The 14,608-nt window shown below is 47.8% G+C and overlaps 1 protein-coding gene across 2 annotated transcripts in view; it reads left to right on the top strand.

The window, feature by feature from the left end:
- The window catches only part of XPNPEP1 (X-prolyl aminopeptidase 1), a 51,395-nt gene extending 37,520 nt beyond the window's left edge, over window positions 1-13,875 (top strand). The window contains exons 11-22 of one of the 2 annotated variants that reach the window (XM_032490970.1): window positions 602-691; window positions 1,296-1,346; window positions 2,546-2,604; window positions 2,738-2,815; window positions 4,745-4,816; window positions 5,547-5,607; window positions 7,050-7,119; window positions 8,007-8,180; window positions 8,910-8,986; window positions 10,196-10,299; window positions 11,183-11,244; window positions 13,336-13,875. In XM_032490970.1, the coding sequence (XP_032346861.1) occupies window positions 602-691; window positions 1,296-1,346; window positions 2,546-2,604; window positions 2,738-2,815; window positions 4,745-4,816; window positions 5,547-5,607; window positions 7,050-7,119; window positions 8,007-8,180; window positions 8,910-8,986; window positions 10,196-10,299; window positions 11,183-11,244; window positions 13,336-13,634 (1,197 nt within the window). In that variant the 3' untranslated portion in view covers window positions 13,635-13,875. The remainder of the gene's footprint in view (window positions 1-601; window positions 692-1,295; window positions 1,347-2,545; window positions 2,605-2,737; window positions 2,816-4,744; window positions 4,817-5,546; window positions 5,608-7,049; window positions 7,120-8,006; window positions 8,181-8,909; window positions 8,987-10,195; window positions 10,300-11,182; window positions 11,245-13,335) is intronic. The other variant, XM_032490969.1, reaches the window with a different exon arrangement.
- The last annotated feature ends 733 nt before the right edge of the window (window positions 13,876-14,608 follow it).

The raw sequence follows: 14,608 nt of genomic DNA on the forward strand, positions 1-14,608 counted from the left end.
AGCAAGTGCATGGTGGTACGAACAGCCCCCTGCCCTGCCTTCCCAGCAACACAGGCTGGATTCTAACTTGTCATCAGACTGGAAAAGCTCTTCCAGTCCTTTAAGATCAGACCATTAATAGTGGCTGATCCCTAGGCTGAGGGGGAAGGAGCAGGAGCTCCCCCTCCTCCCTCGTCGGTCATGTGCATCCCCAGACAGTGGGAAAAAGCCTCCTTTGTGTAGCCAGAAAGGGGTTATTTTGGTTAAGCTTTGATCTGTTAGTGAACTCTGACCATGACTGCAGCAGAGGCCTGAAAAGCAGTATCTTGCTGCTGGCTGGCAGCCAGCAGTCTCAAAGAGCTAAGAGGTGGGGGAGCAAAGAGAAATATCTTGTTTGATGTACTTTATCTTTTTGGATGAGCTCAAGCGCCTTTTGTCCTGCTCGGAGTCATCAACCAAAAGGGGCAGGTCTTCAGGCCCCAGGGGACAGCTGGGTGGGTCCTGAGTGGGAGCTCTTCCAGTGATTTGTCCTAAGTATGGAGTGCTGGGTGGAGAGGTGATTGCCTGGTCTTGGGCAAGCGGAGCCAGGCTCCATTTGCCCCACTATTGCCTTTTGCCCCAGGATCACCGCTGCTGTATGCCTTATACCCCTATCTGCATTGCCAAAGCTGTGAAGAATTCTGCTGAATCAGAGGGCATGAGGCGAGCTCACGTGAGTACCGTAGCCTGGGTAGAAGAGGGGATGTGTGGTGGTCAGAAGGCCCAGCTCCCTCCCCTGCTGAGCGGCCTTGAGCCTGGCACATGGTCAGAACCTCTCTGAGCCTTCCAGAGTTAATGAGAAAATGAAATAAAATACTGGATGGGGTAGATCTTTACAAAATATAACATGACACAAAAACAGATATTGGTGATGATGATGCAAATGATGAAGATGAAGCCTCTGAAAAGGCCTAGATTTGTGTTTCAAGGGCAACAGTGGATCTAGAAAGATTTGGGGCCCAGAGATGCCTTTTGACAGTGGCCCGTCTTTCCTGCCCCGGTGGTACAGGAGTGTCCCCTCTGAGGGAGCTGCGTGTCCTCTGAGGTGGGCCTCCCTGACTGTCCTGAACAGCTCAACAGCAGAGGAGCCCTTTCCCCCATGGTGGAAGTTGCTGCACACTTGTTCACAGGAAACGCCTGCACGTAAAGCCCTGATTGCTGATGGTTTGTGGTCCTGTATGTGCGACCTTCTCAAGATCATGTTAGGGCTGGACTCTGAATCTGCCCATCTGATTTTCAGTAGTAACTTTAAAAAAATGTCTCCCCTGTCTGCACAGATTAAAGATGCTGTTGCCCTCTGTGAACTCTTTAACTGGCTGGAGAAAGAGGTTGGTTCTTAGTCTTTGTTTATCTCTTGGATATAGATTATTCAGACATTGTAAGTGATTTTAACTGTGACTCTGGCTGACCATGAGGTCTAAGATCTTGATCTAATTTTAGAACTCTCGTTTAATAGTTCTTTGTGGAAATTTGGGGTGTGTGTGTGTGTGTATTTAAAAATTCTTTAATTATAGAAAATAGAAACAAGGGTGAAGAAATTACTTAACAGAATGGATCCTTTTTGGGTTAAGGAATTGCCTTGTAACTAAGTGGAGTTTCATTAAAAGAAAAGATGACTCTCAATGTATTATAGGCAAGCTGATTATATTGAGAAAAAAGATCTTTGTGTACATTTTGAACTTTAAGCCATAAAACTTTTTATATTAAACTGACTCTTGGTCATTAGCTGCTTGCCTTTTCACTCCTTGTAGCTGTCAGGAAGGTGATTTCTTTGTGCTGTTATTAAACAATATCATCTTCCCTTTCAGTATTGTATAAACAACTCTTTAAAAGTAGCTTAAGTCAGACAAAGAAAATGTCACCCATATTCCTACCAGTGTAACAATTTTTTCCCCTCTGGCTATTGTTCATTTGTGTGTATCATTTTTTCAATGTAAAGCATTTTTACGTGTCTCTTACTGTGCAGGTATGATTTTGTACTTTGTTTATCTGATTCACTTAGTATCATAGTGTGAGCATTTTCCATGTGCTTTGAGGTCTTGGAAAAATGATCCAAATGGAGACTGTTTAGTGGCTAGACTGATTTATTTACCCATTCCTCCTATTTTCAAATATTTAGATTGTTTTTAATTTTTTTGTACCTACTATAAACTTTGTAATAATGTCTTTGTATCTATCTTTTTTATTTATCTAAGATCACTTTCTTAGGATGATGTCCTAGATGGGGATGCTTTTGAATTTTTAAATTTAGGTGTATTAAGTTTTGGGAGGTTTCAGGATATAATACTGAGGCAAAATGGTTGAGTGAAAAATTAAATGGATAGAAACCCTTCTACTTTAGGTGGCTTTGGTAAGAGCCTTTGGAAGTTCCCTACTTGTTAAAGATGAGACTTAAGCTGTGTCCTATAAATTGGACAGTGGGGACATGGGAATTGAGGAAAAAGTAAGCTTTTAATGCACCCCATATAATACGTAGGTGACACATGAATTTACCACACCTGATGGTTTATAAGCAACTTCCTTGTAGGTGCCCAAAGGTGGTGTGACGGAGATTTCAGCTGCTGATAAAGCTGAGGAGTTTCGCAGGTGAGCCTCAGTCTGGGAGCCCCATGAGCCTGGGCTCATTTCCTTGGCAGGTTAAATGAAGCTGGGAGGGCCCTGATTCTTGGCACAGTAAAAACCTTTAAGCTGCTCTGCTTTGTGTGTCTTTTTGTTCCAGGCAGCAAGCTGACTTCGTGGACTTGAGCTTCCCAACAATTTCCAGTACGGGACCCAATGGCGCCATCATTCACTACGCGTAAGGCATGCGGAGGAGCACGCTGCCTGGCTTCGCTGCTGCTTCTGCACAGGAGCCTGAGCAGGGGAGAGACATTGTTTTACCAGAGGCCCCAGCGCCCACCTCCGTGTGTCTGTTGAGATTGTTCTTATATGGGAAATAAGACTTTTGAGGTCTTATGTTCTCTTACTTGCTCTAAATCCCCATGCCTCTCCCTTTTGGGAGCCAACTCTTAGGTGCAGGTGTTTGGCACTGACACTCTCCATGATGTAGTCAGACAGGCTGTCCCTCTTTCCAAACTCTGAGGCTGCAGTATCTGTTTTCACAATCTCTGAATCTTAACAATTAGAAGTTTTAGTGTTTTTTTTCCCCCCGACAGTGACAGTCTTCTTCAGGCACTAGTGCAAACATCCTATGAGCTCCAGCACCTCCATACCAAAAACACTTATCCCTAAGTTGTGGAACACGCTGTCATGGTTAAGGAGATAATCTGCACCCTCTCTTTCTTCCCCAGCCTTTGGGGATTTTTACCACATGACCTCCAAGAACGCCATGGACGCACAGAGCTGGGCATCCCTGCCCTGTGAGACAGGAAGGGCACTGATGAATTTAGGACTGCTGGATCTGCCTGTGGAGGTGAAGGGGGAGGGAACTGGGCTTGCTTTGGGCTCCAGCTTCAGCTTCGCGTGGTTTTGTCTTGTGCGGGGCATTTCGAGTTCTTTGCTCCCCATCTGTGACGTGCACAATCAGTGAAGGAACACCCGGGCTGTCTCACTGTGCTGTCCTTGAACACAGGTTCGCCACCCACGCTTTTAAGTAATTGCTTTTTGGAATTTTTAGTCTGGGGACAAATTTTGAAGCTGTTTGTGTGAGACAGTCACATCTGTGACTGTACAGTCCTCTCACATCAGTGCCTCTGTTCCAGTGTTAAAATACCAAAAGAACTTCAGTTTTTGTCTTATATTTAACTCAGGTGATGAATTTCCTGGCTGGATACTATCCTAGGATTTTGCATATAATTAACACATTAAGTAATTTCAGACCAAGCTGGGAGAATTTTGCTTCTCCTTCAGTGTTTCTTCACTGTGGCTGTTGGAAGCCTGTTGACAGGCAGGGTGCTGAAGCTAGGCCCAAGTCTCGTCTTTTATCAGTCGTTGGGCTCGGGTGCCCACTGGCACCCTTATTGATGAAGAGGGGCTGGTGCCTGGAAACAAAGGAGAACCTCTCTGAGAACCTCTCTCCACTGCAGGGCAGAGACTTGGAATGCTCACGTCCCTTTGAGCTTTTCCCAGTCCAGTGCATCGCCTGGAAAAAGGCTTGGGGAAATCAGATCACTGTAAAAAATACCTTGTGTTCACTTGAAGAAAGTGCTCCAGCTTAAGAGCATCGTGATCCACTCCTTTTCCAGCAGCAATCCCTTTAGTTTATCTCCCAAATTGAGACATCACCTCCTGCCCGTCTGGTGGTCTGAGAAGCAAGTGGGGAGGCCCCTGGTGGGGTTAGGACTGGAGGGAAGGGGAGGCTGAGGCAAGGGCCTGGACACCGCCACCCCTACATCCTCCCCCCAGAAAGACAAGTGGCTCCAGGCTGCTGTCTTCCCATTTCCCAGCTTGGTCCTATTGCTTCTATTGATGATTATTTTTGAAGCTTCTACAGTTATCTCATGAACACTTATTTTGTTTCAGACACAAGTGGAGATAGATGTAAAGAAATAGGTTATTCTTTCTCCTGAGATCTTAATCTAGTTGGATAGATAGGTTGACTGGGTCTTTGAATAGTAGAAGGTTAATATTAGTTGAAATAATTAACCTGTTGGGTAACTTTATCTTGATATAATTTCAGGCTTACATAAGTTGTAAAAATTGTGCAAGGAACTCTTACATTCCCTCCTCCCGGATTCAGGAAGCATTTATGTTAGTGGGATAACTAATTTTTAATTAACTTTCTTAGGCCAGTCCCTGAGACAAACAGGACCTTGACGCTGGATGAGGTGTACCTCATTGACTCGGGTGCTCAGTACAAGTAAGTGAATCAGGGCACCACTGGTATTCTTCATGTCTGTATGAGTTTGCCTATTCTGGACATTTCATGTAAATGGAATTACGTAGCACATGACCTCAGTGTCAGGCTTGTCACTTAGCATAATGTCTTCAGGGTCCATCAATGTAATCACGTGTATCAGTACGTCATTCCTTTTTATTGCTTAATAATATTTCATCGTATGTATATGCTACATTTTGCTTATTTATTCATCAGTTGATGGACATTGAGGTTGTTTCTATGTTTTGGGTGTTACGAATAACGCTGCTATGAACATAACATGTACAAGTTTTTGTGTGGACATATGTTTTGAGTTCTCAGTACATGGCACATAGTAGGCACTGCAAAGTGTTAGTTATGATATATGATAAAATCATAGTATGAATAAAATATTATAATCAGTACATTATATTAAAATTACCAAAAGCTAATTAAGTGGAACTTTCTCTTAATAAATGTAAGTTAATGGATTTAATCCTCTCAAAATTTAGTTTGGAGACCTTGCTTGGGTGCTTACATAGGAGCAGAATTGCTGGGTTGTAGGGTAACTCCATATTGAACCTTTTAAGGAAATGCACACTGTTTTCCAAAGTGTTTTCCATGTTCACCAGTAGTGCATGAGCATCTTAATTTCTCTATAGCCTCACCTGTCTCATACTTGAGCAAAAGCTTATTTTAAAGTGAAAACTAATTTGTCCTTTCTCTTGGAAAGGGATGGAACCACAGATGTGACCCGTACCATGCATTTTGGAACTCCTACGGCCTATGAGAAGGTGAGAGCTTCCTCTGACAGTTCTCTTTTGTGAAAAGGGATAAGTAAAAATTATTATATCTGGGACAATAAAATAGCTCATTACTGTGGAGTCAGGCTTATCTGCTTTGTGACATCAATTTAATTAATTATTGGAGAAATTTTAAAAGCATTGTGTCTGCTAAGGTCAAAGGGGCTCAGATTCAGGTTGAAACAGCTTTGGCCTTCTTTGGAGTCAGGAAATCTCTTTGGGGATGGGAGTAGGGTAGTGAAATGTGTGCTTTTTGCAAACTGTCTAGATTTGATTCTGAAAGCTACTCCCCTTCTTTTTTCAAGTTCAGCATTCCTATTTATAGGCTCAACTCTCTAGGAACCCTCTGAAATACATACACTGCTCAGTTTCTGGTCTGTCAGACACGGAAAAGAGGAGACAGCTGTAGGGTAGAGAGATATGTACCAGGAGTCTGGAGACTGGGCTTCAGATCTTCTCTGCTGTTTACTGGCTCCATGACCTTGAACACAGCACTTAGACCATCCCTAAAAATGGGGATAGAAGTACCTGCTTCCCAGGCTGACTGTGAAGGTTCTGTGAGCCCAGCAGGTTCCTGGATCATAGTCACTGCTCGGCAAATACTGGTTGAATCTCTGAGTGACTGTCTTTTCCCAGGGAGCTCCTTCAGGAAGTTTGTCCAGGGAAGAGGGTTTTATGTGATGCAGCGGGGCAGATTTCAGTGTTGGTCTCTTGCATCATTCATTTGTAGACACCAGTGCCTTAAAAGAGTTTACTTGGGTCCAGATACCTTTGTTGTGACTCTTCTTATGCTGTGGAATGAGCTCCAGACCAGACTAAACAGTGTGTTTAGTCCTGACTCTGCACCTTACCAGCAAGCCATTACCCTTCCACACAGCACTTTTCTTGTCCTGGCAGTAGGGAACAACCCAAGTATAGATGGTGGTGAGTAGCACAGAGATTGAGGCAGGACCACCTGGCCCCGAGGCTAGATGCTGCCACTTATGACTGTCTTTCTATAAAGTGAGGATGACAAGGGTGTCCCCATCATGAAGTGTGGGAGTAAACATGCAGTGCTCAGTATCATGCCTGGCACAAAGCAGCAGCTCAGTAGATGTTAGCCAGTGTCGTCGGTACTTTTTATTACTCCCCCCCGCCCCCCGTCTCTCTGAGGCTCAGATGGCATAGAGTGTGTCACGGTGTCCCTTATGAGGGGAAGACTGGTGGGGGCATCTCTCAGACAGTTGTGTTTTACTAAATTTAATTTCATGATTTTCTGGAAAATTGGTACCAAGGCCAAACTTTTTTTCCACTAGACTGTTTCTTTTTCCCCTGGTTTTCTCTGGAGTATTGCTAGAAAACCTTCAGAGGCAAGTTTTTCTGAACTGCCAGAAAACTCCAGGATTAAAGCCTCTGTGCCCATTCTGAACACGCCCCCGGGTTGTCTTTGGCAGGAATGCTTCACATATGTCCTCAAGGGCCACATAGCTGTGAGCGCAGCCATTTTCCCGACTGGAACCAAAGGTAGGTGTTTCCTTTTGTCACGTGGCAGGCTTCTTGTTAGGCAGCAGACGTGTCCCAGTTTGAGTGGAGGAACGTGTCCATCCCTCGCCATGTCAGCCCCCAGCCCACTTCAGGCCCAGCGAGGGTATGTGGGAGTGCTGCACAGACTGAGCTGAGAGGACCTCCCAGGGGGCCAGGCGTAGGATTGGGCCCAGGGTCAGCTGTGCACCTCTCTTCTGACCACTTACGGTGTTGGGTGTCCCGTGTGGGTGGCTCCCAGGAAAGGGCAGCAGGGCATGAAGGCCTCAGGGTCCCAGTGGAAGTTGGTGCAGCCTCCTGTCTGCCCTTCACTGCTGGGCCGTTACCTCCTTGCAGGATCCTTGTTGGGATTTATTTTACTGGGAACCTGACTTGAGATACGTACCTCTTTGCATGAGGATGGTGGGTGGGGCATTGAATGTGGAGGTGACAAGACCTGAGCCTTGAATCCACTCAGACTGGGCCACACTCATCTCCCTGGGCACCCATTTCCTCGTCTGTCATGCCTGCATGCAATTTGGTTAGACTCTCATCCTTGTAATTCTGAAACAGTAGGGTCCCAGCGCTGGGAAGGGAATGTCTGTGGCATTTAACATGGCCCTTTCTGGCTACAGGTGACCGTCCCTCACCAGCATCCCCCAACTTCAGACTGAGCTCTGACTGGCTGGGGAGCTGCCCTCCTTAAGAGCTCCAATTGTTAGAAAGTTCTTCTTTGTGCCGGGCTGAAACCTGAACCCTCCAGAACTTTTACCCGCAGGTTTCTGTTTCACCTTCTGGAGCCAAACATAACAAATCTAATCTCTAAAGTGCTTTGCAAATTGAAAAGTACTGTACAGATATCATCAAGTGGTTCTTTATATGTCTTTCAGGCCACCTTCTCGACTCCTTTGCCCGCTCAGCATTGTGGGATTCTGGCCTGGATTACCTGCACGGCACAGGGCATGGTGTCGGGTCTTTTCTGAATGTTCATGAGGGTCCTTGTGGCATCAGCTATAAAACGTTCTCCGACGAGCCCTTGGAGGCGGGCATGATTGTCACTGATGGTAGGTGTCCCTCACCTAGAGGGTATATGCATGGATCCTCTGGCTTTTTGAAAGCTCTTTATTGTTCTTATATTTTAATGATTATAAAGTAAATTGGAAATAATTTCCCCCTTCTGATACCTTGAGTTAAACAACAATGACAAACAGCAACCTGATATGATTATAAGGGTGATAAATATTCACTGTAGAAAAAAGTAAGGTTATAGAATGGTGTAAAGCAGAAAAGGAACATCATTTGTAGCCCAGCCACTCAGAGGAACTGTGACTTAGTACTTTGGTATGGCGTCAGCTTCTGGTCTTTTATCTATGTATGTATCTTTTTTTTACCATTGAGATTATCCTGGACATGTCTGTGTTCTGCTTTCTTACTTAATATATTGCCATTTCCCATGTCATTACCAAATCTTTGTGAATGTATTTTAATGCTGGCGTCATTATGTTTTATGGATAAGGACCACACATTACTTGGCGGATCCCTGGTCATTGCACTTTCTACTCTGCGGCTGTTTTCAGAACTTCGGAGCCTCTCGCTCCCTGCACCTCAAGTGCCTATTCAAAGTGGCCACGTGAGAGGAGGAGGCACCTCTGGGCTCTTGACCCGGGTTGAGTGGGCCCTTCCTCTGTGTCTCCTCCTCCCGTGGGGAAGCACTGTCATCCCAGGAGTGAAAGCTTCTCTGCACACCTCTTCATTGTGGGCTGCTTCTCATTTTGGGATTTGGTTTGTTTTAGAGCCAGGGTATTATGAAGATGGGGCTTTTGGAATTCGCATTGAGAATGTTGTCCTGGTAGTTCCTGTGAAGACCAAGGTGAGGAATTATGTGTTTGTTTGTTTTTAAAATTCCCTTATTCCTTTTTGGGGGGAAGATGAAGACTTGTGTCTTTGGAACCAAGAGTGTGCCATTCTGGGGCCAGAATGGAGCCTTCTTCCCCTGATATCAGGGTCTTTCCTGGAATTGCTTCTCCTCTGCAAAGCCAGAAAGAAAATCCTTAGTGAACTGGGACCCCAAACGAACTCAGGGAGCCCCAGGTAGGCCCCTGCTGGATGTTACCTGGGGCTCTGAGTTTCTTGGAGGCAGCTTCTTGTTGTGACGCCTGCTCTGCCTTGGGGGTGCTCATTTAAAGGCCCCTTCCAGACACTGATGCAGCATCTCCAGGGCTGGGACCTGGAGACTAACACCCCAGATGATTTTTATCAGGTAAAGCTGAGGAAGCCTGAGTTATCCCCTGGGTCAGGCCCCTCAGGAGGATGATACACTAGGCGTGGTGCCGTCTGGAAGACAGGTGTTTCACACTCTCCCCATCACATAACCAAGATGTCGCAGGATTCAGGTCCTAGGCTTTACCTAGAAGACCTGTGTGCTCCTCCTCCATGGGTGACTTCGGAAATAGAACAGTTGGAGGGAAATGTCTTCCTAGGCCTGCAAGGAGGCTGACTGCAGGGTCTGCTCTCAGCTTCCACGCTGAAGTCACTGTTCTTGAGTGGCCTCTCCCCTCACTCCCAAAGGCCCTGCCAGAACAGAGACCCGACATGCTCTGTGCGCCCCGGCTGTTCCAAGCCACGTGCTCGGGACAGACCTGTTACCTGTCACCTGATGGGCGGGCCGCATGGTTGATGTTAAAAAGAAGTGATCTTCTGGGGCTTGTGCCTTAGCAAAGTCTCAAGAACTCAAACCAGAGATGTCCCCGCGTCCGGACATCCCGCGGCCTGCCCCGGCCTCCTCTGTCACAGCAGACGTGAGACTGTGGCCCTGCGGCTGGAAGCCCCTCAGCCCTCTTTGTGTGGCTCTTCCTGATGGCACAGGCTGTGTGGTTGGCACAGCAGAGCAGCTCCTGGAAGGTGGCATCAGCTTTGTCATCGTGCCTCCTGCATATTTTAACTGGTGACCCACTAACCGCTTCTCGACGCCTAGTCACACCTGACCCCAAGGGATGGTCATTTCTGGGGGGAATGGCCTCCTGGTGGTTCACTGTGGTGCAGAGGAGGAAAAGCTTCTGTTTTCTTCCTTCTCCCACAGTATAACTTCAATAACCGGGGAAGCCTGACCTTTGAACCTCTAACTTTGGTTCCGATACAGACCAAAATGATAGATGTGGATTCTCTTACAAACAAAGAGGTAACATGGGAGTCTTGGGGGAGGGCAGACGTGTGTGTTGTGGGGAGGGTCACCCTCTGTTCTTCCCCCGTGCTCACGCTGAAGTTAGAATCCAGGCCAGCTGAGTCTGAAAACCCTAGGTCTGCACTGGCCTGTGGGGTTTTGCGGGTGGGAATGCTGTGCTAGTGCTGTCCAGGAGGGCAGGGGCCGTAGCTTCCCTGAGGCGTGTTTAGCAAACATGGGCCATGTGTCTTCTTACAGAAAGCCAGATGGGTGGTGGGGCCTGTTGGCCATTGCACATGCCAGATTGTTTTCTTCTGTTGCATGAAACATTAAGGAAATGGGAAGCAAACTCTGTTATCGTACGCCTAGTTTTCACACAGACAGGGAGAGAGGTGGTCACTCAGGCAGTGAAGCCCTTCACAGAGCAGAAGCACAGCAGTGCCCACCTGTCAGGCTCAGAGGGTGACAGGTCTTGAAACCACTTCACATCCTAGTGTGGGTCCCCAGGCTCATGAGGCCAGGCCAGGTGGCAGGCCCAAGAATCTAGAGTAAGGCTTGAGGGACCAGGCAGGTGATGAAGGTCAGAGCAGAGACAAGGGTCAAAAATGAGGCAGAAATAGTCGGCCCTGGACAGACAAAATAGTTCCCAAGCCAGGAAGACAGAAGCCAGAAGGACATAAATTCCAGAGCAAGGCAGGTGGTCAGAAGTCCGGCAAAAAGCAAATGGCTGGCAGGAGCCAAAGGGAGGACAAACGTGCAGGGTTACTCCAGGAGTAAGAGGTTTTTGTTACAGGAGGCAGACATCCCGGGTGCTTTCCAGTGCCTCCTGAGGCAGAAATGGATTCCTCGCTGGAGCTTAGTAGAGGAAGTTGCCTCTGAGCGCTGAGGAGCTCCCTTCTACGGGACGTGGAACGGGGTTCTCCCAGCCAGGGCTCGCTCCCCCTTCTGCCTCTTCCAGCTCACAGAGGGCTGACAGAGGAAGGCCCCACCCTTGGGCACCTCTCCTTCACCCCCAAGGCACTCGTTTCAGCCAGACATTCCACTCACAGGACCAACCAGGCCCTGCTGATGCTGGTTTATTCAGTTTGTCGGTGGGTACAGAACAGGAAACAGCCCGTGAGCAGCAGAGTGTCAGCTGTGTCTCTTCAGCAGGAAGACTCTCTCCTCCAGTCCCCACAGGGGTGGCTTAGGTGAGAGGGTGAGCACATGGCAGTGGGCGAGCCACCCTGCTTAAAACCCTGTGCCCCAAGGAACCAGTCTCTTCTGATGGCCCTCAGGCACAGCTTCCTGCGTCTTAGCAAGGGACTCTCCAGTAACGAGTCACTTTGCACTCTTAGGAGCCCAGGGCTGTGGCTTCTGCCACGTAATTGTAGGTCCCTGCTGTCCACACGGAATGTGCCCTTCAGGAGGCATTTCTCGCACATGACATTCCACTTTTTCCAGGGACGTAGTGCGTGAGGAAGGGTATGCGAGGCCATTTTCCCTTGAGGGAGTTTTGTTACCCTGTGACTCAGTCCACCCCAGTGACATTGGATGAAGACCAGTGGACTCTGTCTGGTCCAGTGTTCATTGCTGTACCATATATATACCCAACTCACTGAACTAGTCTTTTAACCAATTAGTTTTTTATAGGACAGATAATATTTTCTTATCTTGGGATCATTAGCAAGTTTTCATGAATAACAAGTAGTGGACAGTATTTAATATACCAAGCAGAGCATATTTATTATCTCTTTTGGCAAAAGGGTTCTTTTCCCATATTCCACTCAGTAAACCTGGGGCTTCATTCTGTCCTAAGGCATAGTAATACCCCACAACAAGATTCTGTCCATTGGGCTTTTAAAATACCACTCATTGCCCTTTGCCATTTCTGACTGTCTTAGAAACTTCAGGGAGTTTTGGGGTTGGGTCTACATTCCCATCAATCTGTCACCAGGTGGCGGCAGAGGAGTTTGGTTGGACATGAACATGGGCCCTACAGACTACCGGGGCCTTTGGGATGTTGCCCAGGCCTGCTGAGGCTGCCCCGACGTCCCCTTCTCCCCTCCCCGCAACCACAAGGGTCTTGAGAGTTTGTCTGTGGCCCCAGGGTTGCTCCTGGCTCCTTCACTGTTGAGCTGCTTTGGACCTCAGGCTGCCTTACAGCCCTGCCTGACCGTGCTGCTGACATGTAGCCGTTCACTTGCTTTTGATACCACCCTGCCCGTTCCCCAGCCCTCCCAGCAGGGGCTGGTATGCTCTCCTCAGCAGAGATTGGAGTCCTGGTTGGGTCAAATCCATTGGCAACACCACCCCACCTGTCTGATGTGAAGGGGTTGGGCCCATTTCATGGACAGCGGAGAGAGTGGGCTGTTGTCCTCTTGGTAGAACTTGCGTCCCTCCAGCCTTCATCCTCCCCTCCTTGTCACAGGGAGGTTTCACCTTCTACACGCACAGAACCTTTGCCATCAGGTCCAGCTTACTCCCAGTCCCACCCTGTAGAACCTCCATCCTTGACCAGCAGAGGTTTTGGGTGCATCTAGACAGCCCCACTCTCAGGACCCTCGTGGGCTTGCCTGATTCTGGTCTCTGCAGCTCTGCAGGCGGTTGCAGGATAGAAGACTCAGTGCGTTGGAAGGACAGCCTCAGGCATGTCTTCACAGCAGTTGAAGCAAGCAGGGTGGGTGCAGGAGCTCCGAGAACCCAGCCCCATGACTCTTGTCAGGGATTCCAGGGATGCTGCTGAGGGGACACCTGCCTACAGTTGTCTCTGCATTCAGGGGAGCCCACAGCCATGGCTTGTCGTTGCGTGTCTGTGATTCCCTCACAGTCACTGCTGTCCACGCACAGTAGACTGTGCTGGGAGCATTTTCACCAGAAGCCACATGGCCTCATCCCATCTGTTTCCAGGGAGGTAGAACACAAGGAAGTCACTTGTCCACGAGCAGGGAGAGAGGGTTTTGTGCTCCTTTACTCTCATCCTGTGATCTCAGCACAGGGGCTGCCGCTTGCTGTTTGCTGCGTGGCCTTCGGTAAAGGTGTGATGCTGAGCCCCGCGTCTGACTTTCTTCCCTCTGCAGCGCGACTGGCTCAACAATTACCACCTGACCTGCAGGGACGTGATCGGGAAGGAACTGCAAAGACAGGGTCGCCAGGAAGCTCTCGAGTGGCTCATCAGAGAGACACAGCCCATCTCCAAGCAGCATTAACACTGCCCTGGCTTTTAGGAAAACAACACTCTGGGGAAAGGAAGAAGCCTGGCAGACCCCTGACATCCCCCCTTTTCTCCTACCTTTCCTCCCCTCTTACTTTTAGACTCTGGACTGAAAATCTTCTCATCCTCTTTGATATTTTCTTGCAAATGCTCAATCTTTTATGATTTTTTTTAAATTGTTGAGAATGAGCCAAGAATAAATTGCATCCCCAGGAGGAGGGGCCCCACAAAGCCGAACGCTCGACCGGTAGACGCCCGGAGCAGCGCAGCGCATCGCCCTGGCCTGCGATGGCGAAGCAGGGAGTGCTCAGCGACAGTCACGTTCCAGGTGCTAGTCCATCATCCACGGTCACCCTCACGCACACGAGACTGTACTTACGATCAGTGAATAAAATGTCAGAACCTGCTTGGTCTCCGCTGTCTGTTTCCTCCAGGCACTGCCCACCCGGAGTGTGGGGCGAGCTCATCTCCAGGGCATGTTTTCTGGGGGGAAGGAGCCCTCTGGGCAGAGATCCCCAGCCTCCCTGCATATTTGCTGGCTTAATTCTAAGCCTCTTTTTCTTTTCTCTAGAAGAAAGAATACAAAGAAATACATCAGTAATATATAGAATGAGAATGTGTGCGCAAATATCAGGCCATTCTATACCTATGCAATTTGCTTTTTTTTTTTTTAATGAGGTACTGGGGAATAGAACCCAGAACCTTGTACATACTAATAAGCTCATGCTCTACCCGTGAGGTATACCCTTCCCCTGCAATGTGCTTTTTTAACTTGGCAGCATAGCCAAGTCACTTTTCCATATTGATACGTATAGATCTAATTATTTTTAATGACTGTAGACTATTCTGTTGAATGGTAGTGTTCTTTTTAAAACCAGTCTCATTAAATCTTAAACCACATCTTTGATTTGGATGGCTGTGAAAGATGAATAAGCAGCAGCATACTTTGGCTTCTCACCAGAGCGTGCTTGGCAGTGTTTAATGCCTGTTACTTTCTCCAGCTGCAGTGAACTCATCTGTAGTTACCATTCAGAACCAGGGAGGCAGCAAAGGAAATTTTACACATAGGGAGCCCAAATGGACAGAATACCTAAAAACAGATTTGTCAGCATTTCCATCACCCTTCCTGCCTTCTTTTC

The sequence above is a fragment of the Camelus ferus genome, chromosome 11, assembly GCF_009834535.1.
Source record: "Camelus ferus isolate YT-003-E chromosome 11, BCGSAC_Cfer_1.0, whole genome shotgun sequence".
NCBI lineage: Eukaryota > Metazoa > Chordata > Mammalia > Artiodactyla > Camelidae > Camelus > Camelus ferus.